A 22742-nucleotide genomic window follows, 5' to 3' on the forward strand; every position below is an offset into this window, starting at 1 on the left:
GTTTGTGCTGTAGGTGTGTGTCTGTGTGCAGTAACCTCTATGGCCTGCTGGAGGCGCTCGTGCTCCCTCTGCAGCTGCTCGGCTTCAGATAAACAGCTGGAGTTCAACATGCACGATGACAGCATCACCTCTCCCTCCGAGATCCACCCCAGCACCTGAGACGCAGACGGACAGGTAGAGATCAGCACCTGTAGGGCCCAGCCCCCTTCTGGACCTCCAGGTGAGTGAATGTGTCAGTTACCTGTATGACCTGGCTGAGCAGGTGTGTGTGTGTGTGTTACCTGTTTGACCTGGCTCTGAGGTGTGTGTGTGTTACCTGTTTGACCTGGCTCTGCAGGTGTGTGTGTGTTACTTGTTTGACCTGGCTCTGCAGGTGTGTGTGTGTTACCTGTTTGACCTGGCTCTGCAGGTGTGTGTGTGTTACCTGTTTGACCTGGCTCTGCAGGTGTGTGTGTGTTACCTGTTTGACCTGGCTCTGCAGGTGTGTGTGTGTTACCTGTTTGACCTGGCTCTGCAGGTGTGTGTGTATTACCTGTTTGACCTGGCTCTGCAGGTGTGTGTGTATTACCTGTTTGACCTGGCTCTGAGGTGTGTGTGTGTTACCTGTTTGACCTGGCTCTGCAGGTGTGTGTGTGTTACCTGTTTGACCTGGCTCTGCAGGTGTGTGTGTGTTACCTGTTTGACCTGGCTCTGCAGGTGTGTGTGTGTTACCTGTTTGACCTGGCTCTGCAGGTGTGTGTGTGTTACCTGTTTGACCTGGCTCTGCAGGTGTGTGTGTGTGTTACCTGTTTGACCTGGCTCTGCAGGTGTCTCAGCTGCAGGTTCTGCTCCAGGTGTGTGTGTGTGTGATCTGCAATCTGCTGCAGCTCCTTCTGTTTGTCCTGCAGGAGGTGCTGCAGCTCCTCCACCTGAGAGGAGAGCCCTCCCTCCACCTCCGACAGCTCGATACCTGAGACACACACACACACACACACATTCAAAGTGAGGACAGTTTGACTGATCGTGTCCTCACAAATATAGTATTGTAACTGTGTGTCTGTGTATATCTCCATTCGTGTGTATGTGTGCAAGAATGCCTGTGTTCACTTGTGTGTGTGTGTCTCCATGGTAAATTCAATACGCCGGTTTCCATGGACACCAGCTGTGTGCTTCAGAGAGCAGTTTCCATGGCAACCAGATCCCTCTTTTCCCCTTGCCCCCATTATCCTCTCTGCCCCCCTTCCTCCCTAATATCGTCCGTGTGTTGCTGAGCTGGTCAGGCTGATGCTGCTCTGCCTGATTTGCTTTCTGTTCTGTTTTCATGTAGAAATGGACTGAATGAAGCATCTTTGGCTCTGAACTGGTTCTGCTCTCTGCCTGTTCGGCTTTTAGCCTGTGTGTTGGTGTTTGACGTCATCAAGGACCCCTGGAGGTCCCTGAAGGAAAGCCGAAACCCCCTCATGTGCTGCTGCCAGCCCTGAAATAAAATCATGACTGGAGGCAGTGACAGCAAAACATAAACACTATAATGAATTTTTCCTCCTCAAGTAGCTCTGTAGTCGGTCCAGTGTCACTGACCCGATTTACGGTTGAGTGGGGCCCCATTTGGGATGATAAAGGACCACGTGAGCCCTGACTGGAATCCGTGTCTCTTACCTGACGCCTGCACCTCTGAGATGTACTGCTGAAGGTCGTGACCTTGCTGGATGACCTCATAAATCATGTTGTTCATAGCCAGCCTTCGCTCCATGTGCCTGCAGATCGATCAAATCAATCAGTCCAAGCCTGCCGTCGACTTGTATTGATAAATCGTTATCAGTTCTTATGAAAGGACGATGGCCTGTTTACCTGTGGATGCGTTGCTGTGCTAGTGTTAGCGCCTCAGGGTTAGCCTCCACTAGCCGTGACTGACCCAGTGCTAGCTTGTCCTGAGCTAGCTTGTCCTGATTTGCATCGGCTAACCGCGGCGAGGCCACCTTCTCAGCGGAGAAGTCCTGGGACTGTTTCTGGAGGTCCTGCTTCCAGGCGTCCATTTCCCCGGTTACCTGAGACACACACACAGAGTGAGACCAAGCTGGATCCAGCCCAGTGGAAGGAGATTTTTAAAAAACTAATTTGACGTGTAGTAAATGTTGGTAAACATCAACAAACCTCCAGCGTGCATTGTTGCAGGATGCGGAGCTGCAGGTAAACATCCAGGCGGATCTTCCTCTGGTGGAAAAGTTCCTCCAGCTGAACGTGAGCCTCCTCCATCTGCTGCAGGACAGACTCCACGTGGGCCACCGAGCTGCCCTGCGGCCTGAAACAAACACACCCACACATTAAACAAACATGGAAACACAAACGGGCTTTAAAACCCACCCGTTAACTGTACCTGTCGACAAGCAAGTAATGAATTCCACCCACAGACTGTACGAACTACAAAACATTCACCCCACTCGCATTAAACTAATTTCAAAACAAAGGTTAAAAACAAATGCACCCACGTCAATTATTAGCATCAGTTTCATTCGAGACTCTCAGCTGGCCTGTGGGGCGAAACAGCCACACAGCAAACACACCCATGCAGGTTATACATCAAAGTCTGAACAGCAAACAAGCAAATGCACCCAAACTCGTGAAAATACCCACACATTCTCACAAACTTGAAAAAAATAAACCCACACCTGCCATACTAATCTAAAAAACACCCACACAAGCTTCACTTTACTCGGCGGTGCGAACTAAAGAAATCAAGAAAACAATTTCTGCCCAAATTGTGACTAGAAAACAAGCACACACACAAAGGATACATACACCAACATCACAGAGCTGCCCTGAGGCCTAAAACAAACGCACCTGCATGGCTGTTACAAATGTAAAACAAACACACCCATAGTAAAGACATCCACCAGCTCAGCACGTATCTCTGAGCTGCTGTGAAAGTGAAGCAAGCGCACCCACACAAGTCATATCCAGGCAAACCATGCAGTGATGAGGCATGAATCAAACGCACCCACACACTCTGTGTACCTGAGTTGCAGGATGAGGTCTTCTCCTTCCCGGATGACACTCATCGCAGCTTCCTGTGGGTCAGGGTTAGAGTTCGTGTTAGTGTGAGGGTTAGAGGTGAGGGGTCAGAGGTCAGGGGGTGGTGTTAGGTTGTTATGACGGGGTCAGGTCAGAGGGCCGGGCTCAGGGGGTTGGCTGGTACCTGTGTGTTGGCCTGCTGCTGCTGCTGCTGGTTGATGAGCGTCTGCAGAGCCTCCACAGTGTCCGGACAGACACAGAGATCTGAGGAGAGCTGCTTCTGGAGGCCCTCCATCCAGACTGAGAGCTGAGGAGGAGGGCAGACAGCAGCTGTCATGAAGAGGCCTCCTGACTTTTATTGCAGCTGGTTCTTCGATAGCATGAACCTTTTGTTAGAGCGCAATTAATCAAAGCTTTGATTGTTTGCATTTATGTGTGTGTGTGTGTGTGTGTGTGTCAGTATGTGCTACCTCCTTGGTGTGTGTGTAGAAAGACACAGCGAGGTCCAGCAGCAGCTTCCTCTGTTCGACCCGCTGGATAAACGCCTGCACACACACATTTGTAACCAGGTAGAATTCAATAGGTGAAAATTGTTCCTGGATAAACTTGTTTCATCGCTGATCTGTTTGCTCTCTGTCAGTTACCTGCATGCGGAGCTCCAGGTCTCGGGCCGCCTGGTAGATCTCCTCCTCCTCACACTCCCCAGACTGGGCCAGCTGATCTGCAGCTTCCAGGAGCTTCTCTGCATTAGTGTAAGTGTTCTGACAGACACAAACACAGAGAGGAAAGTTACGGTCACGTGGTTCAGGCAGAGCTGATGTCTCACTTTCATCAGTGCTCTGTGTCAGCAGATGTCTTCCTGTTTGAGATTTAGATCTTCTGTTCTCTCTGATGTTCCTATCTGTCCTGCTGTTTGATCCATGTCAGTCAGGGACATGGACCAGGTGTGAACCCCCTGAGCTCCTAAACTGCCCCCATGCACAGACTGAACTGACGTGAAGAACAACAACATCATTTGTGCACAGTTTCCTCCAAAGCTGCTGGGTTCCCATATGTTCCTTCCAGTCTGGTTCCATCAGGAGCTTCTCCATAAATGTCCAACCAATGTGAAGTGTCCTGGTCTCTCCACTGCCCCCCCTCCTCCATGTTGATGTCTCCCACACTTCAACACTTCAGATTTAGGAAACTTCTGTTGTGATGTGCAGCTTTTGTTAATTCAGTTTGTGTGTTACCTGTGCGACCTGCTGGAAGTCGTCGTGGCGTTTCTGCAGCGCTCGCGCTCGGTGCAAAGACTTCCCCACGCCGCTGTGTTTGTTGAGGAACACCTCACCGTGCTGCTCCACCCAGTCCAGCACCTGAGAGACAGAGAGACAGGTCAAATCGGAACCTTAATCTGAATCTAAGTCTAGAATCTAAAAACAGAACTGAATCAGAATCATATGGAAGGCTGAGTTCGTCCTCTACCTGTCTGACATCCTGTTGAAACACACACAGCTGCAGGCGCTGGTGGAGGCGGAGCTTACGATGCTGCCACGCTGCCTCCACTTCATGGTGACCCTGCAAAAAAAAAAAAAAAAAGTCTACTTGTCTGTCTGCCACATGTGCTGCTCTAATGATGGATGTGAGACAGGTCACAGTGAGCCGTACCTGCATCACCTGGTGCAGGACTCCCATGATGCCGTGTGTGGCAGCAGTAAAATCGGGTTTAGTTGCTGAGTCGTCAGAGTCAGTCGTCGGGCAACGCTGTAGAACGTCCAGTAAGGCTTTGCCACTCTCACTGACCTGCAGACAGACAGGTGTGATCAGTGAAACAGGTGTATAGACAGACAGGGCAGTCAGACAGGTAATCAGTTAGACAGGTGTGATCAGACAGGTGTGTACACAGACGGGTGATCAGTCGGACAGGTGTGTAGACAGACAGGTGCGTAGACAGACAGGGGACCAGTTTGACAGGTGCGTAGACAGACAGGTACCTGTGTGTAATTTGCAGAAATCTCCTCATTCAGCTCCTGGTGTTTCTTCACTGCAGCTTCCAGCTCTGCTGTTGCCGATGGCAACGACCCTTGAGAGCACGCCTGAACCCACCCCTCCACTCTGAGCATGAACTGGACAGGCAGGTACGCAGAGAGACAGGTTAGCAGATAAAAGACATGCAGATATGTAAACAGGAAAAAAGGCAACTCTGGACAGGTGAGCTGTTGAGAGACAGGCAGGTAGATGAGTAGGTAGTGGGACAGGTGGACAACTTGACAGATAAAAATACATGTAGGCAGGAAAACAGGTAATAGATCGAAACACCTGTAGACAAGTAAATAGGTACAAAGATAGACAGTGAGACAGGTAAGTGACAGGTAGACAAGCAGGTAAATTCACTCACCTGTTCTGCCCCCTGGTGAAAGCCAGTTGCCATGGCAAGAGTGTTGCTACGCTCTTCCAGCGCCGTCGTCAGGGACTTCCAGTCTTCCTGTAACCGTGACGACACCATGGCGATCCTCTCTGCCCCGTAGTGACCGGCCTCTGCGAGTCTGCCTGCCACGGTAACCACGCTGTCCACGTTCACGCTGCCGTTCTGCACGAAGAGACGTCGTTAGGGATTCGTTATAAGAAGCTCAGAGCAGACAAACTCAAACACGCTCAGACTGACCATGCAGTTGGCGGTGAAGTGCTGGTGTTGTGTCTGGAGGTCAAGGGCGTGCTGGTGGTTCTGGCCGACCTCCGCCAGACTCTGCATGAACAACTCTTTGCTGTGAGCGATCCACTCTGACATCTGAGACAGGTGGAAACGCAAAACAACAGGTTAGAGTTCACAGCTGAACTTCAGTTACAAGCCCGTTGACTTTTAGTGCGGATCATGGTATTTCCACCTTAGTAAACAGGTGAACTCCACCCTCACCTTGGTGGCGTCCTGTTCAAACAGGTGCAGCTGCAGTGCCTGGTCCAGGTGGAGCTTCCTGTCGCTCCAGCTCTGCAGCAGGTGGCTTCGAGCCGCCTGCAGCCGGTCCAGTAGAGACGAAACCTTCGGCGCCACGCTCTGAAAGTCCGCCCCACCTGACAACCAGCTGCCGTGGCTGCCACCACCGCTTTCATTCGAGGCGTCGCCGTGTGAGGGGCCCAGGCGCATGCGCTGGAGCAAACTCCGCCCCTCTCTGTCGAGGCTGTCGACTGGGGCCGTGGCGATTGTGTTACGGAGGCGCCCGTGTTCCTCAAGAAGTCTGGAGACAGAGAATAAAACTTTAGACAAATGAATCAGAAACATAACAATAAATTCAAATTAATAACTTTTTAATATCAGCCAGTGTGACTGAGGCTCCTCCTCACTTTCTCGCGTCGTCAACATCCTGGGGCTCCGGTATCCGGTTCAGTCCAGCCTCCAGCTGCTCCAGCTGGGCCAGCAGCTGCGTTGCGGCCCCCGAGAACTCCTCCAGACCCAGACGCAGCTCGGTCCACTCCACGTGGTCATACTCCAACGAGCCACCGAGGTCAGAGGTCAACTGGGAGGGGTCGACGAGCCGGGACAGGCCTTCCACCGACACCAGGCTCGTCTGGGGGTGGACAGACAGACAGTTGACTACATGATTTCACTTTACAGTAGTAGTACATCCGGTATCAGTAGTTGTACTGCAGTAGTACCTCAAAGCTGAGCTTGGCGCTGCCCAGGTTGGTCTTGTGTTTCTGCCAGAACGTGTCGGGTTTGATGAGCAGCGCCGTGTGGATGTTGGAGGAAAACGACTCCTGCAGCGTCCGCAGCACCGGCTTCACGCTGTCCCACTTACTGCCACGCATGTCGACCACCACGGTGAAGCCACGAGCACGTACGTCCTCACTGTCAGACAGACAGGGTCAAACGGGTGAGAAGGCGAGCAGGTCGAGATTGGCGGGCAGGGGAGCAGGTTTAGTTCTACACCTGGTTGTTACTGCTGTGTTGGACAGTACCTGGGGATGGTCGACAGGTAGGTGACCAGCCGGCTGAGGTCTTCCTGTTTTATTCGATCATGATTGGTCCTGGCAGGGAAGGTCAGGATTGGTCCTCCTCGTTTGTCGCGTCCACCTGTTAACCATCGTTAGTTAAAGTCGGTCTCTGTGTGTGTGTTGTGTGTGTGTGTGTGCGTGTGTGTTAGTTACCTGACACAAAGGCCACCTTCTCTCTGAGCACCGTCAGGACGTCGACCGCCCGAACACACTCTGCTTTGCCTGAACCTGAGAGACGGAGAAACGTTTTAGCTGGTTACCACCAAAAATCTGTTTAGCAGGTGGAGCCTTAACATCAGTGAAACACTGGCCCTGAAACTTCAGGTGTGTTTCAGTCTGTCCTGGACTCTGTCTCCTGATCTGGTCTCTTCTCCAAATCAAAAACTCATTTTTGGTGCCATTAGGAACAGCTGACACAGAACTGGTTCAGACTTGTGTTTTCCAAACCAAAGCTTCTAATACAGGCCTCATTCTCTCTCTGTTCTGCCAAAAACAAACAGACTTCCATCTGTACCATGTCTGTGCCTCTGCAACCCTGGTCCAGTTTCTCTTCTGCCCATTTGTTTTGGTTGTAAAATGCGGAGTTACCTTTCAGCAGAGACCAGGGTTACGACAGGGATCAGAAGAACTGGAACGGGGGACGTTATTTTAGAGCTTGTGCACAAACACACTGGAGCCTGGTTGGGGGTTAAAAGGTTGGAATGAAAGGAAACGGCATCAGACTGTTTCCACAATCCACCGACCCGAGCCAATCAGAGGGCAGGAGATGGAAGCAGACTGACTCCTCTGTGTGTGTGTGTGTGTGTGTGTGTGTGTGTGTGTGTGTCTTGCAGACAGGCTTCCATGTGCATCAGATCATCCTGCACAGCGGGAGGAAGCTAATCCAGCACACACACACTCGCACTCACACACACTCACACACTGAGGGCATTAAGCGTCTCACATTAGCAGCTCGGCGAGAAGTGATAACCCTCAGAGACGGAACCTAAACACAGGAAGGAGAAGTGAGTGTGAACCTGCTCTTCCTTTTTGTTAGTGTCTGAGTCTTTTCTCTGGTCCAGATTCTGTGTCATCTGCACTTATTGTTTAGTTTGTGATGATGATGATGATGATGATGATGATGAGCCGAACCCAGCTCCAGAATCAGAAACCAGTCATTAAATCCCCAGTATGTCAGCAGCTCTGAATAAATAATTTGTCTTCTCCCGTCAACTTTGACAGCATGTTTGGAGACACGGTGACAGGCACAGCTGGAAACACGTAGGTGTGAAAAGTCACTGCTAGTGTTCGGTGACAGGAGCCTGGTGGCCTCGAGGTGAAGAAGCAAACCTTTAAATCCCAGTGTCCCCACTTCAGGTTCACCCCCTTTCCCCCACACTTCCTGTCTCTGTACTTTCAAATTAAGGCAAAACATTTAAAACAAGAAAATAGTTTCACAGCAGCTTCCGTGATGAGTGTACAGACAGGAAAGACGTGTGACCCTGTTGTAAAGAATCTTATGCAGATGTTGACAGGAAGGTGGGAACAAGTCCGGTGTTGAAATGTTCACCGAGTGAGTGAAACATCCAAATCCAGTAACAAAACCCAAAAACACATAAAGGAGAAAAGACGTGAACAGTTCTGCTACTGTGGAAGTGACCCGGGGTGCTGGGTGGACTGATGGGACTCCCAAAACACTTAGTAACACATCTGGATGTTTGCTGGATTTGGAGCATGTCTCATCATTGTTCATGCAGCACTGATGACTAAAACATGACCAGGGTTAATATTTTATTGCAGTGTTTGGACTGTTGCACCAGGAATGCCTGTGGTTTGGCCTTAACGCCTTTCTGTAGAAAAGAATCAGAGCCTGGCTGGGACCTAACCCGAATTCGTGGACACGTGGGGACATCTGGTGAGTCCAGTTTTCACGTTTCCTTTAACACACGGCTCAGCGTCTGATTGGTTGAGCCACAGGGACCGGGCGGGTTGTTTCTACAGTAATGGCGTCATGAGAAGATGCTTTTTCTGACCAGAACTTTCCACTGTGGATCGAGTTTATTGACATAACGAGCATACGGCCCTGCTGTCGGGTTCATGCGGTGTTACCCATGGCCCTCTTTGACTGAATTAAACAGGATTTAATTCAGAGCTTGACATTTCTAGAAAATATAAAAATGCGACATATTGTGAAGTTGTTAAAATACAAAGAAAACTGTACAGAGTTTGGTTGGTGACCTACAGAGGTAACAGCCTCATGTGCAGTTTGCTGATTCGCTTTGAGTTACAGGTGATAGATCATCAATAAATATTTGGAGGACAGATGGTTCGCTCCTGATAACCGAATTAAACGCCACATTACAGCTTCACAGTGACCTGTCTCTGCTGACACCTGTTTGCAGTGAAGCCCACAGACGTACGTTAGAGCAGGTAGACCTCATGGTGATATACGACAGGTCTGAGAGCTGCAGACACTAATGAGTCGGTGGTGGGTGTTCGTGGTTTATTACAGCGTAAACACGACACCGTGCAGAATTCGGCATCTTCGCCCGTCCTGCTTCTTAAAGAGAACTCCGTTAGGAATCTGATTGATCCCTCATCAGCTGTCTGTCAGGCTGACTGATCCCTGATCAGCTGTCAGTCACCGTGACTCCCCAGCAGAGCAGAGTTGGGGAAGGGATTTCCATTTGGATACAGCTGCCCCACACCAATAAAGCCCATTCGAAGACTGAGTCAGTTTCGGCCTAAAATAGCTGCAGCAGCGAGCAGATGAAAGGCCTTCAGAGAAATCTGCTGTCAGTCTGTCAGGACTCATCACGCTGATTATACAACACAGAATAATGACTGCACTCCAACACAACGTCCTCCGAAGCTCCAAAATGTCAGCAGCTTAGAAATGAAGACATCACAGTTGGCTGAGTCTGGATTCTGATCCGAAGGCGCTTGATTAGCAGACATCACTGTTCGTGTTCTTCTTTATGAAAAGGAACAGAGCATAAATCAGCAGACTGTCAGATATTTATATTACGGGTGGTGATTAAGGTTTATTGTCCCAGTTTGCACAAATGTAAAACTGTTAAACCCAAGCTGCTGTTTCACAATAAAAGTCCCCTAACTGCTTCACAGGAAAAGTCACACTGATGTATTCAGGTGTGTCCGTTTGGGATCGTTTGTGACTAAACGGGGATTTGGAGCGTAATGAAATGATTATTTGGCTCCTTTGGGTGGAAGCTAACATGTGACTGTCTTAACACAGACACATTTAATTTTATAGGAAACTGTATTTAATGTTCACTGGATGAGGCCTGATCCTGAGGTCAGTCAGGTTGAGGTCTTTACAGCCATACTGCACGTTAGCACCTTTATCGCCTTTGGATTTATTCAGGTTTATAACGTGCTTTATGTAACAAACGTTCCCGTAGTTAAACTCCTACAAGGCATTTGCTGCACAGTCATAATAAGGCTTTTATTTTGGAGCCCCTGGGGCTGTAGCCCACTTTGCGTGGCTGGTAGTGCAGCCTTGCCTGGGAATAAACTCTATTATGGCTCTGATATCAGAGTTAAACTGACTGTCTGTGTTTTAAATGTCTTCCATGTGTGTTGTCAGTTTAACCTGTGGTTTGGTTTGTCGTTTCCCCAGTTTCTGTCAGAAATATTCACTGTGCCTTTTTAAAAAGTCAATAACTACTTAAGCTACTGCTCTGGACACCACCTGCTTGGTGGAGATTTTCTGCTGCTTCAGGCTAAATCTTTGTCAGGCTGTCAGGTCAGGTCTTTGTGCAGCCTCCTCAGTGTTTCCTGGATACAGCAGCACCTTTGTTTGGACGCCTTGTCCCATAATGTCGTGTTTGTCCCTGAAAGATTTTAGCTCAGTACAGATGTAGAAAACACGAGTTTGGTCTTTCCACAGAGCCTCAACGTGATGTCTGATTTTAAATGGAGTCACTATCCGTGTTTACACGGAGCCTGATACTCCACTAATAGAGTACTTTCATCAGTGGGAACGGACTGGGGGTCGTTGCCTAATGGCTAAGGAGTCGGACTTGTAACCTGAAAATTGCAGGTTTGAGTCTCAGGTCTGGCAGGAACTGTCGGTGGCACAGAGTGACTAGCCAGCGCCCCGTCCATCTTCAATACCACGACTGAGGTGAGACCCTTGAGCAAAGCACCGGACCCCCAACTGCTCCCCGGGCGGTGTGTGTGCACTTTGTGATGGGTTAAATGCAGAGCACAAATTCCGAGTATGGGTCACCACACCTGGACATATAAGTCACTTTCACTTCCATAGGAAAGTATTGACCGTGGAAACACTTGATCCCAACATTTCTCTATCTAGTACTTTTTACTGCACTCTGTGTTTCCAGAGGCAGATATAGTACTTTTTACTGCACTCCACATGTCCAGAGGCAGATATAGTACTTTTTACTGCACTCTGTGTTTCCAGAGGCAGATATAGTACTTTTTACTGCACTCTGTGTTTCCAGAGGCAGATATAGTACTTTTTACTGCACTCCACATGTCCAGAGGCAGATATAGTACTTTTTACTGCACTCTGTGTTTCCAGAGGCAGATATAGTACTTTTTACTGCACTCTGTGTTTCCAGAGGCAGATATAGTACTTTTTACTGCACTCTGTGTTTCCAGAGGCAGATATAGTACTTTTTACTGCACTCTGTGTTTCCAGAGGCAGATATAGTACTTTTTACTGCACTCTGTGTTTCCAGAGGCAGATATAGTACTTTTTACTGCACCATGTGTCCTGAGGCAGATATGAAGAAGTTCTCCATAGTTTATAAAGTACTTCAAACTGGTCCCATCTTAAGCAGCTACTGCAGTAAAGTTCAACATGTACATTAATGCAGCAGGAACATTCATCAGCTATAACAGTAAAACCCTGACAGGGACCAGTTTACTGCACAATGAGTACTTTTACTTTGATACTGTACATTGGGCTGATAGTACTTGATGATTTATTAACATTTCTAATTACAGGTAATTGAGAAATATTTGCTGACAGCTCAGCAGAAATAATGGAAAGTCTTAAATGTTTTCTAGCTTTTACTGTCATTATCAATGAATCAGCAAATTATTTTCTCAGTTGATCAATTAATCATTTTGTTTTGAGCTGCAGAAATGAGTCATGCAACGATCGGTTTTGTCCCACCAACAGTCTAAAACCAGTATTTTTATATTTAAAGACAAAGAACAGCTCCAGACCTTTTACGTCTGAAGCTGAACCAGTGTCATGTTGTGTGTATTTCTCCTTATGGATTCATTTTCCATTGATCAGTGAGCGTTGCCTCTTTAGTCTTTCTCCTGTATCAGTAAATCTTCATTTGGTTCTGCTTAGTTTACTTTCACCTGGTAACATGAAGCATCACTGCTGTTGCTATGGTTACCTGCAGGTTAATCCATCACCTTGAGCCATAAAGCGCCACGATTAAAATGCTGATTTTAATTGACACCTGTCAACCAATCAGAAGCCAGTATTTTGTGCAGTAGTGGTATAAATACTACAGAAAATACTACACTGATACACTGAGGTTGTAACTGCTAATGATAATAAACACAGTATAACACGATTACACATTACATCACACACATTTATAACAGCGGGCCTTCCCACAATCCTCCTCGATGGGACCCTCCACCCCGAACACACACACACACAGTGTGGACAGAGGGATGCTGACACACACACACACACACACACACACACACACATTCAGAGCATATATCCCACACACACATTTTCTGAGTCAATGGGCGGATGTGGAGGCATCATGGCGACAGCAGCTCCCACCACACGCACGTGCACACGCGCGTGCACACGCACACCCTACCTGCCGACGCCAGGCCGTCCGGGCCCGCTTCTCCTCCTCCATCCACCGGATTCATCCTCCCTCCTCCTCGCGCTGCTCCTCCGCCTCCCTCCTCCTCCTCGCGCTCTCTCCTCCGTTATGTACCGTCGGTTGCTCCGCTCCTCGCGCCTCCTCCCTGCCTACCCGTCCATCCCTGCGGGTCGGTCCAGGCTCCCACCGGTCGCACGGATGTGTTCCCCTCCTCCCGGTACCGATCACTGCTGCATCCTCCTCGGTTGAGCCTCGACAGTCCTGCTCCTCCTCCTCCTCCTCCTCCGCCGCCGCCGCTGCTGCTGCTGCTGCTGTTCTTACGTTACCGTGATCCCGCGCTGCATCACATCACATCACGTCACCGTTACTGGTACCGGCGCCGTTACTGCCCGCAGATCCCGTTACCGTGCGCCCCCGGTACCCCTCTGTCCCGCTGCCGGTCCAGCCAGCGGACGGTCGGTGGATCGCTCGGTCGGTCGGTGTGTGTTCCAGCACGCAGGCGCACCGGAGAGAGAGGAGCGCTGTGCACGAGGGCTGCAGCAGCTGCTGCACCGATTAACACACACACCGTGCCCCCGCCTCTTCCCGTTACTATGACGTTACCGTTACCGGCGGTTCCGTTACTACGAGCAGTTTGTATTTTATTTCTGTTCGGTTCGATTGTCTGTTGTGTAATATGATTTATTATTCAGGCCGTGTTACCGTGTGTTCTGTATTATCATATTGTTTCATATTTTACATCTAATTTATTGTAATTTGTTATTATTTAATAAACAGTCTGACATACGAAGAATTTCACTGGGTCCAAAATATTAGGAACAAAATCAATCACATATTAGAACAAAGCAGGTCAACTTATATTAACAAGTGACAATGTTGAGGACGAGGCAGAAAATGTTTTAAAATGAGTTTGTTTAATTATTAATTCTGTTGGACACAAATTACCATAATAAAGTTTAGGTTAAAGGGCAGGAATTGATTTATGACATGTAAAGTACAAAGAAAGCAGGACATATATACAGATGTAATGAAAAGAGTAAATTAATAATAAATATGAATATAAAGAATATTTCCCTCAATTAGTTTCCTTTAATGAAGCAGGTTCAGGTGTGTTAGTGCAGGTGCCTGATGGTGTAGTCCGTCCATGCAGCTGTTCACCTGCTACAGGTGGGACTACAGCGCCGCCCAGAGGCCGAATCCTATCATTGTCTTTAACGTCCCTTTAGAATTGTACTCGGTAACTTGTCTTTGTGTTTTCTGTACGTTTGTCTTTATTGTTTATATTTATCTCGTTAATAAACAAACAAAGAAAAGCAAATGAATTGGGCGCCATCTTGCGTTTTTTTTTTTTTTTGGGCTCAATCGGTGTACGACGTCGCGGGGTCATGACGTCATGTTGCCGTAGATACACAGAAGAGCGTCTGTAGCTGCTAAAAGCTAACGGCTAGCTAGAGATTACCTTCCGTAACGTTTTGGCTTTTTTGAATGACCGTATAAACACGAGCGGACTGTGTATCGGCCTGACGGGCCTTCGTGTGTCATGTAGTGACATTTAACTGTCAGCGAAGACAAAACATTAGCGACAGATAGCATCAATGCTAACAGGTGTTAGCGTTAGCTAAGTCCAGTTTCCTGTCGACAGAGGATCAGCTGAAGAAAAACGAGCCAGTATCAACAGGTAGAGTCAGACCCAATGACACTTCTGTCTGTAGGAATTAACAGTTAACATACTGTGAGCCTGTGTAAATAAGCTGCTGGTGGTGATACATGCAGCACGGTGATATATATATATATTGTCATACTGGCTCAGTGTTTGGTTTCTTGGCTCACAGACAGTCCCGGTACCGGCCCGGATGGAGCAGGTGGAGAAGGATGAGGTGTTGGTGTCAGAGCTGAAGAGGCAGCTGGAGGGTGAAGACATGAACCTGCAGCAGAAAGTCAACCTGCTGAACAACGGTTTGAACAGTGAGCCGACCAGTATCTTACCTGTGTCAAGGCTTTGACACTTATTGTTGGCCACTTATCCGGGTCCACGTTGTGTTAAATTCATTATATCTTTAGAAATGATTGTTGTGTTGAGCTGGGAATTGTTTAAAAAGTAATATAATAGCAAACTATTCAAGGTGGTACCATACTTTCATATGTTGAACAGAGTGATCACTTTTTATAGTATAAAGTCCTACAGAAACCCTGAAAACACTAACATCTGGTTGAAGGCTTTGCCCAGGTGATCCATACTAACCCACAGGTGCACCAGAGTAAAGTCTGTTCACGTCTCTGTCAGGGTGTCTGAACGTGGCGGCGGTGCAGACGGACAGCAGCGTGTTGACTCGTCTAAAGTCTCGGTTGTATCAGAGCGGCGTCCTCGGTCACTGCGTCCTCGTCCTCTCTCTGCATCCCAGAAGGCTGCAGGACATCTGGAGCTCCGCCGCCATGCTCGCCCAGCTCACCAGGTACACGTCAGAGACAGGTTCACTGTGATGTTACAGCATAGGATCATCATCGTTCTAGGTTTGTCAAACATAATTTAAGAGTTTAATTAACGGTGTTTTCATTCATCATATTTTTACATACGGATGTTCCTTTGTACTTCCTGTCCAGTTCCTGCTGTGTGGGGGTGGACCCTGGTGAACATTCAAAGACCTTTCACAGGCTGTTCCTGCCGTCGGTCATGGACGGCCTCCTCTCATTGGCCAGTCAGCTGATGAGGCAAGCGGAGGTGAGACATTACCGACGTCTCTGTGGTTAAAATCATTTCACTAGAATCTTCCTTTTCTTTAACTCTCTGGATTAATGCTCACTCTGTCTGTCAGTGCATGTCGCTCTTCAGGAAGGTGATGGACTCGGTCGGCTGGCTGCTCAGAGCTCACACCCAGCTCACCACACAGGGTCAGTCACATCACTGCTTATTCACCGGGTTATGGACTGATTCTGCACTCACAGTTTATGATCGGTCCCCTGGTGTTTTAGCCGTACTCACCTGTTTTAGACAAAACTCGACAGGTTGTCTTGAAGTCTGCTTATAGTTCATATACAGTAAATATATTTTTAATCATCTAATGTGTCAAAGCTTTTTTCTTAACAAAACTATAGGTTGTTGAACAGTTTTTATGGATTTTCATGTCAAGTGTTGAATCATGGGTTTGGGATCCACGGTGCTGGTTTAGGTCTGATCATCGTATTTGTTGACAGTGTAGCGTAAGTGCAACAGCTTCCTTTAATTCTGCCTTTCTGTCTCTGCAGTTCTCACCTCTGTTCACTATGAGCAGATCCAGATGTGTGATGACGTCACTGTCTGTCTGCTCTGTGTCCAGCTGTGGATTCAAACCTGCACAGCCAGCAGGTAGTGCATCATTTCATTTGCCGGGTTTTGGGAAAGTGAACAACAGAAACTGAACATTGTTGTTTCTGCAGCGACTTCCTCACCGGGTTGAGTGACGACTCTGTCCTGTTGCTTCTTAATGAGGCTGTCAGCCAATTAGCTGTCAGTTCTGACTCTGCGGTGGGCGGAGCCTCCATCAAGCTGATCCTCCTCATGGCTAGTCAGCTGGACCTCCGGCTCCACCCCCTTCTACTCCAATTTGGAGGTCAGAGGTCACAGATGTTGAAGTATTTATTATATCTGCAGTTAAAAACAGGGTCAGTGCAGCATGTAGGACTCTGTCTCTGCAGGTCTGGACAGTCTGCTGGACAAAGACTGGAGGGGGCGTGGGTTTGACCAGGATGTGGATCAGCTGATTGCACTCATCCAATCCAGCAGAGGCAGGAAGAGTCAGTCTCAGGTTTGTCTGTGCTCCTGTCTCTCGCTCTGGCTGATAGCTGTCTTTGATCATTCCTCAGTACTGTCCTTACCCAGAAATCACTCTGGTCCTTTATTTTGAAGGCTGCTTATCCTTCAGCTGTGAAGAGTGAGCAGGAGGTGCCGATGTTTTTTTGTGAACTGTTCTCTTCTCTTTACTGACCCGATTGACATGTGGATGCTGTTAAAGGAAGTGGGACGTGTCCTCTGTCTGCCTCTTGACCTCTGACCCCATGTTTTCCTGTGTATGTAGGTGAGTACTGAGCATGTGCGGGCAGCATGTGTGATCCAGGCGGCATGGAGGTCGTATCAGACCAGACGCAGAGTGAAGAGTCTGAACAGAGCAGTCGGCACCCTGCAGAGGAGATACAGGTGAGTCTGGAGCTGCACTACAGTCATGTCTGTGTGGTCACCACAGAGTTTAGAAATACCATCTGGAAACAGAAACTGTCCAAAAATGCACCTGCCAGCACTTCTAACCCTCCAACATGTTGTCAGTGATCGAGTACTAAACATGGAAATGTGCTGTTTTTTTTTTGTCTTCATATTAAACTGAAATTTTTCTCTTTTAGTTGTTCAGACAAATTAGACATTTGTTATTGTCTCTTTGGACACTGGAAATTGTGATTTGCTGGTGTGTGTGTGTGTGTGTGTGTCAGGACTCGGAGGAGACAGCAGCAGCAACAGCAGGAGGCGCAGCAATGGGAGGAGGAGTTGAAGTACCAGGTGAGACTGACATGGTGTCACCAAAGGATGTGACCCTTCTGTCTTCATTCTGTGATCTCCAGTCCTGTCTTCCTCTTCAGGACAATCATTCATAAATTTACATGATGGAGCAGCAGCTGTTGTAGGCGAAACCTCCACTCTCATCTTCCTGTCAACACATTGTGCAAATACTTCATTAAGTCAAAGCTGTGAATGCACTGACAAGATGCAGAAATGTACTACACGTGTCAAAAGTAAAGTGTCAGTATGTGCTCAGCATTTATTCCTGCTCTGCGTTCACATGACATCACTGTTCATGTTTGTGTTCAGGTTTGTGTGAGACGTCAACAGGCGAGGAGGGAGTTCCACCAAAAACAGAGACAGCTGCTGCAGCTGCTGCCTCCTGGTGAGGAGACACACACACACACACATCACGTGTACTGCCCCCATGTCTTGGCATCTATCAGTCGGATTAATTTGTCTGATATTTAGTGTTTATCGTCAGTTCACAGTTTTCCGATGCATCTCTGGATGTGTTGGTCTTTGTTGGAGAAAGTGATTCAGAGAGAAGTTGAAACCACAGCTGGTGTGAACTGGGAGTGTGTGTGACACCTGAGTGTGTGTGTCTGTGTTTAGACCAGGTGCAGTCGTACCTGCAGGAGTGTGAGCGGCGTGCAGCTGTGGTGGTCCAGAGCTTCTGGAGAGGCTTCAGGGAGAGACGACGCTACAAGGACACACGACACACACTGAGACACACACGTGCACAGCAGCAGGCCGCCAGGATCCTGCAGAGAGCGGTACGTGTTCTCCAGTCCCAAATCTGTTTCCACCTGTTAGTCCGGGTTAACCTGCAGGAGTCTTTGAAGGTGTTAACGTGTTTTTCTGCCACGGAGGAAATGAATTTCACAACGAAAAATGAAAAACTGTGTGACGGGAGAAAGTGAACATCCATGTTTTTTTCACTTTTTTCATTCTCAGACAAAGTTTCTTAGCTGGTCAAAGTGTTCACGTCTTAAAAACAGATAATAGAAAACAAGACTGTCTCCTTGTCAGGACCCTGCAGTCACATTAATACACTGAACATTCACACACTTTGCTGCCTGTGAGCTCACTCACACCTGACTGCTGGTACTGACTCGTCCCAATTTTAGGTGCAGCGTTTTCTGCAGAAACGACGAGCAGCCAAGTGCCCGCCTGTTACGCCTTTCTGGATTGGTCAGAAAGGTCTGACAGACAGCCGGAGGGCAGAGCTCCAGAGGCAGGTGGACGAATACATCACTGCACATCCGGTAAGAGCTTCAATAAACAACTTTTTACTTCCTGGACATGTCGATAGTCATCGTCTGTCACAGCTGTTACCCATAATGCTTTGGGTCCTACTGACGGGCTGCGTTGTCTGTCTGCAGTCGTCCCGTGTGTCTCCAGAGGAGTGTGAGCGTCTGCATAAGGAGGCGCAGCAGCTGCTGCTGACGGAGCTGCAGAGGGCGGAGCAACAGAGGAGGGAGGAGCAGAGGCTGGAGGCTCTGCTGGCTCACACACACACACAGCTGGAGATGCTCAGAGGTATCACACACACACACACACACACACACACACACACACACACACACACACACACCTTGCTTTCCTTTCTGCAGAGATAAGAATAGAAAGTTCAGCTGTGGACAGGGGTCACAAACGTTGCTCAGTGGACCCAGGAAGAGAATCAGACTTTGGAGCTGATGTTTGTTGTTGTTGTACAGTTTAGTGCTGCTGTTTTTCTGGCTGTAGTTTCTCTGGTTGCCATAGTCACGACGTGAGCAGTGACAGCGAGCTGGAAAAAGTTTAACCATCGTCAACTCAGATGGCAGGAACAAATAACCGTGTGTGTGTGTTCCAACCAATCTCTGCTGGTGTGTTTGGCTCCGTTTTTATCCACCTGAAAAGAAACTGATCATCTGCTCAGTGTTTAGGAATCAGAAAGTGTCAAACCCTCCAGAGACATGATTTGTGACGGGCCCACAAGTTGGAGTTGGATGTTTCAATTGAGCCATTTTTTTGTTTTCCTTTAACCAATCAGCTTTTGGTCTCACCTGTTGCCCCTCCCCCTCTCCCTACAGATGCCCCGCCCCTCTCTGTGGTCACAGCTACAGATGCCGATTCCTTCCTGAGCCCCTCGGGTCCCATCGCCGTTCGTGCCCGTGACGCCCACAATGCACTGCTGCAGGCAAACCGGATGCCCTGGTGGAGGACACTGGGAGATATGGTCGACAATTTTAGCCCCGCCCTCCTGGAGGAACTGGAGGCGGAGCTTGGAGGACTGTATGTTGGAGGATCACAGGGGGTCAGCAGATATACTGAGGTGGACGGAATAAACCTTTAACCTGAGAACTGACTGAGCTGAACCAGTAACCAGTCCAGACGCCACTTTTTGAGCTAAAAGTGGTTCTCCGGGTCCAAGGATTTAATGTGAAAATAAACCACAGCTGAGGTCAGAGATAAAGACATGAAGTATGAAGCTGCAGGTTTATTCTTCACGTCTCAGACTGATCTCCTGGGTTGTCTCTTCTGTTCGTTGTGGATTTTCTGGAGCAGAGAGAACATCAGTCTGCAGCTGTAATGGCTGGACTGTACATCTGCTTTTTGCTTGGCTGTCATTATTGCAGTAACTGGCATCAGATTGCAGAGGGCGACTCTTCTTCACCAGCAGGGTGTGCTTGTTTTTCTCGTCTGTGCAGCCTTTATGGACGGTGCTTGTTTTGCAGACTGTATTGATGTGTGTGTGTGTGTGTGTGTGTGTGTGTATATTTACTCATTAAAACTGCTCAGTACTATCTGACATTGTTGTGTTAGTGTGTGATATGTTGTTGGGAACACGTACTGTGCGGTCAGAGCCGGTGCACCGTGCACAGCAGTGTATTGATCACAGCCATTGATTATTGGTCTGTGCTGCCCTGCAGAGGCTCGACAGATGTTACATAAGCAGCTGTTGATCTGCCTGTCACAGGGAAACAGCTGCAAGAGAGCAACGCTGGAGACGAGCAGGTAGGAGCTCAGAGTGTGTGGCAGCACCCACCACATTTAGAAAGAGACTAGAGAGTTTTCATTTCCCTGAAGTTTTTATGAGGAAACGACTAAATTAATTGCTGTAATGTTTTTCATCCCATAGTGATTTAGTTTTGATCCATCATGACAAACTACACCATTAAAAATATGATCAACTGATCATTTTCTCAAAGGGTCAGTTTCCATAATGAGAACTTTAATATTTAAGGACATTTACCTGACAATGGTACTTTTACAGTTTTGTTTGTGTTTCTCTGTGATGGCTCTGCTCCTTCTTAATATCAGGATGTCAGTAAACGCTGCTGTTGTGTCTGAACAGACGGCTGCTTAGGTTTCTCAACAGTGAGTTCAGGACCCCAGTGATGGACAGATGTGAGGGTTGGCCAGGCCTCCAGTCTTCAGACTGAAACTACTCGTGCAGTTTAGTGATCATAGTGCCTCTGTGGTTTGATTTTCAGTTCCCTGATGCGTTGAGGACTCAGTGGCGCCCCCTGCTGGGTGCGTCTGTTTGTTCAGAGCTGCAGGAGTAGAGCAGAAGGGGTTAAAATTCAGAGGAATGTGGAGAAAAGGTTTTTACTTCCATCCTGCTTTACATTCTCTCATTTCTCGCTCTCTCTTCCCCAGGTTTTCTCCTCCTCACCACACAGATGCCTGGGACTCTTCCCAGCATGCCGCGGGGGGTGTCCATGCCTGCTTTGCTCAACTCCCTGCCCAGAGGCATCACGATGCCCACTTTTCCCAGTTTACCCAGCCTGCCCAGGGGGGTGTCGCTGCCCCGGGGTGTCGCCATGCCGACCGTGCCCCAGGCTCCTCGGAGGCTGCTGCAGGACTGCTGCTCTGTGCTGGACCACCAGACACCAGGAGGTAACCAGGAGTCTAGTTCTGGAGCCCAGATCCTTAATTAAATAGTCCCTCAATAACCGATTAGTAAAAATAAAAGTGGATGAAGCTTCAAATTTTTCCTTTAACCTCAAACAAGTTTTTATTTTATTTCCATTTTCTGCCAATTTACAGTCTGAACATCTGCTCAAAGAGCCAGAGTCCTGTGTCGACTTGGTTCAAATAAAACCAAACCAGTAAATAACAGACACGTTTTTAAAATGTGCTGTTTTAAAATTACAGCTGAATCGATGTGGAAAGTTTCCCTGCTTGTATCTAAACATTCATTTTATGAAACTGAGTTTCCTCAGTTGTTTCTGTGGCAGAGATTTTGTGAAAAAATAGAAAGAATAATAAACAATAGGCTTTGGTCCTTGAGAAAACAGTTTTCTTATACCGTTAGAACTGAATCCTAACATAAAGTACCTCTCAGGCTGCTGTCGACTGCAGTAATATTAGAGTTTTGTTTGCCACTGCAGCAGGTTGGTGAGGTTTTTGTGTTTCTGCTGGAACGATGAATAAATCCAGAGCAGATTACAGACTGAGCTGCTGCACGTGGCCCAGATCACACACGACACTGAGCTGCTGAGAATTTTAATACGGCTCCACATCAAATCTGTTGGTTTTTGCTGCTTTAACAACAACGAGCAGCAGAAATCATTAACAAACAGGATGTTAGTACGAAACCTTACATCTGCCACACGGCGGGTTTTCAACCTCAGAATAAAACACACAGTCGTGATGTCAAAACATTTTCAGCATCTACTCAGTCGCCGAAGGTGGAGGGTGTGTGTGTGTGTTTTTGTGTGTGTGTGTGTGTGAAGGATTAACGAGGTGTGTGTATTTCTGTGTGCGTGTGTGTGTGATTGCCGTGACTGGATGTGAGGCTGAAGGAAGCATCTTCATGTACGGTAAGAAACATTTTCACGTTTGTTTGTTTGTTTGTTTGTTTGTTTGTCTGTGGGGATGCAGTGAAGTTACACAGAATCAAACAGGTGAAAACAATTTGGATGTGCTGCACAGCTCCAGGTATGTAAGGTTTATTGTGAAGGTGTGGGAAAATACATCATCTTCATCCTGCTTGTTTTCTAAAGAAAGTGGTTCCTGGGCACCATCGGTTGGTCGCTGCTGGATTCCTGTTTTCACTGAATCATTTTTCATGATTGCACATGATGCTGTTTGTAAACAGCTGCTGGAAAGTGTTTGTATGAAGCAGAATCATCCGTACTTACCCAGACGACGCAGTAAAAGCTGTTGTATTATTCCTTTAATGGGCTTTGTCATCAGTGTGTAGTGGTTTTGGGGCTTCACCTGAGTCTCTGCACATTACGTAACCTCTGGATTAAGAGTTTTACTGTGGATCTGTGGCCTCCTGTAATCAGAGACTGAGAAACTGGAAGGCTTTTATTGTGAAACAGCTCCAGAAAGTGTGGTGCTCCAAGCAGCAGAAATGTAAAAAACTGAAAACTGTGTTTAGGTACTGATGGACCTGGAAGGCTGGTACTGTTTTGGATCTGGTTCCAAGT

At 47.9% G+C, this 22742-nt stretch overlaps 2 protein-coding genes across 4 annotated transcripts in view; one reads left to right on the top strand and one right to left on the bottom strand.

The window, feature by feature from the left end:
• LOC113127254 (kalirin-like) overlaps window positions 1-12834 on the bottom strand; it is a 28021-nt gene extending 15187 nt beyond the window's left edge. The window contains exons 1-21 of the mRNA XM_026301663.1: window positions 12780-12834; window positions 7111-7185; window positions 6922-7036; window positions 6619-6811; window positions 6307-6530; window positions 5882-6200; window positions 5633-5755; window positions 5366-5557; window positions 4962-5093; window positions 4636-4770; window positions 4453-4545; window positions 4221-4343; window positions 3633-3749; window positions 3459-3533; window positions 3173-3295; window positions 2992-3044; window positions 2131-2278; window positions 1828-2024; window positions 1636-1733; window positions 786-949; window positions 36-155 (exon numbers count right to left, since the gene is read on the bottom strand). Coding sequence (XP_026157448.1) covers window positions 36-155; window positions 786-949; window positions 1636-1733; window positions 1828-2024; window positions 2131-2278; window positions 2992-3044; window positions 3173-3295; window positions 3459-3533; window positions 3633-3749; window positions 4221-4343; window positions 4453-4545; window positions 4636-4770; window positions 4962-5093; window positions 5366-5557; window positions 5633-5755; window positions 5882-6200; window positions 6307-6530; window positions 6619-6811; window positions 6922-7036; window positions 7111-7185; window positions 12780-12834 — 2874 coding nt within the window. The remainder of the gene's footprint in view (window positions 1-35; window positions 156-785; window positions 950-1635; window positions 1734-1827; window positions 2025-2130; window positions 2279-2991; window positions 3045-3172; window positions 3296-3458; window positions 3534-3632; window positions 3750-4220; window positions 4344-4452; window positions 4546-4635; window positions 4771-4961; window positions 5094-5365; window positions 5558-5632; window positions 5756-5881; window positions 6201-6306; window positions 6531-6618; window positions 6812-6921; window positions 7037-7110; window positions 7186-12779) is intronic.
• On the top strand, window positions 3664-20058 carry iqcb1 (IQ motif containing B1). 3 transcript variants are annotated; one of them, XM_026301665.1, is made up of 15 exons: window positions 3664-3740; window positions 14621-14753; window positions 15073-15241; window positions 15390-15507; window positions 15602-15677; window positions 16032-16131; window positions 16203-16375; window positions 16461-16570; window positions 16841-16959; window positions 17247-17313; window positions 17623-17698; window positions 17929-18089; window positions 18444-18581; window positions 18699-18855; window positions 19392-20058. In XM_026301665.1, exons 2-15 carry the CDS (start codon window positions 14642-14644, stop codon window positions 19652-19654), a joined length of 1839 nt encoding a protein of 612 aa, XP_026157450.1. In that variant the 5' UTR covers window positions 3664-3740; window positions 14621-14641; the 3' UTR covers window positions 19655-20058. The 3 variants fall into 3 exon arrangements, with proteins under 3 accessions (XP_026157450.1, XP_026157449.1, XP_026157451.1); XM_026301664.1 differs by lacking the exon at window positions 3664-3740 and adding an exon at window positions 14185-14466; XM_026301666.1 differs by lacking the exons at window positions 3664-3740; window positions 14621-14753 and having other exon boundaries at window positions 15139-15299.
• The last annotated feature ends 2684 nt before the right edge of the window (window positions 20059-22742 follow it).

The sequence above is a fragment of the Mastacembelus armatus genome, chromosome 2 (genome assembly GCF_900324485.2).
Source record: "Mastacembelus armatus chromosome 2, fMasArm1.2, whole genome shotgun sequence".
Classification (NCBI taxonomy): Eukaryota; Metazoa; Chordata; class Actinopteri; order Synbranchiformes; family Mastacembelidae; genus Mastacembelus; species Mastacembelus armatus.

Coding starts and splice junctions, on each gene's coding strand:
- iqcb1 (XM_026301665.1), top strand. CDS start 14,642: ATGGAGCAGGTGGAGAAGGATGAGGTGTTGGTGTCAGAGCTGAAGAGG. Junction 15,508..15,601: donor AGCTGATGAGGCAAGCGGAG/GTGAGACATTAC, acceptor TCTGTCTGTCAG/TGCATGTCGCTCTTCAGGAA. Junction 18,090..18,443: donor CCAGGATCCTGCAGAGAGCG/GTACGTGTTCTC, acceptor TCCCAATTTTAG/GTGCAGCGTTTTCTGCAGAA.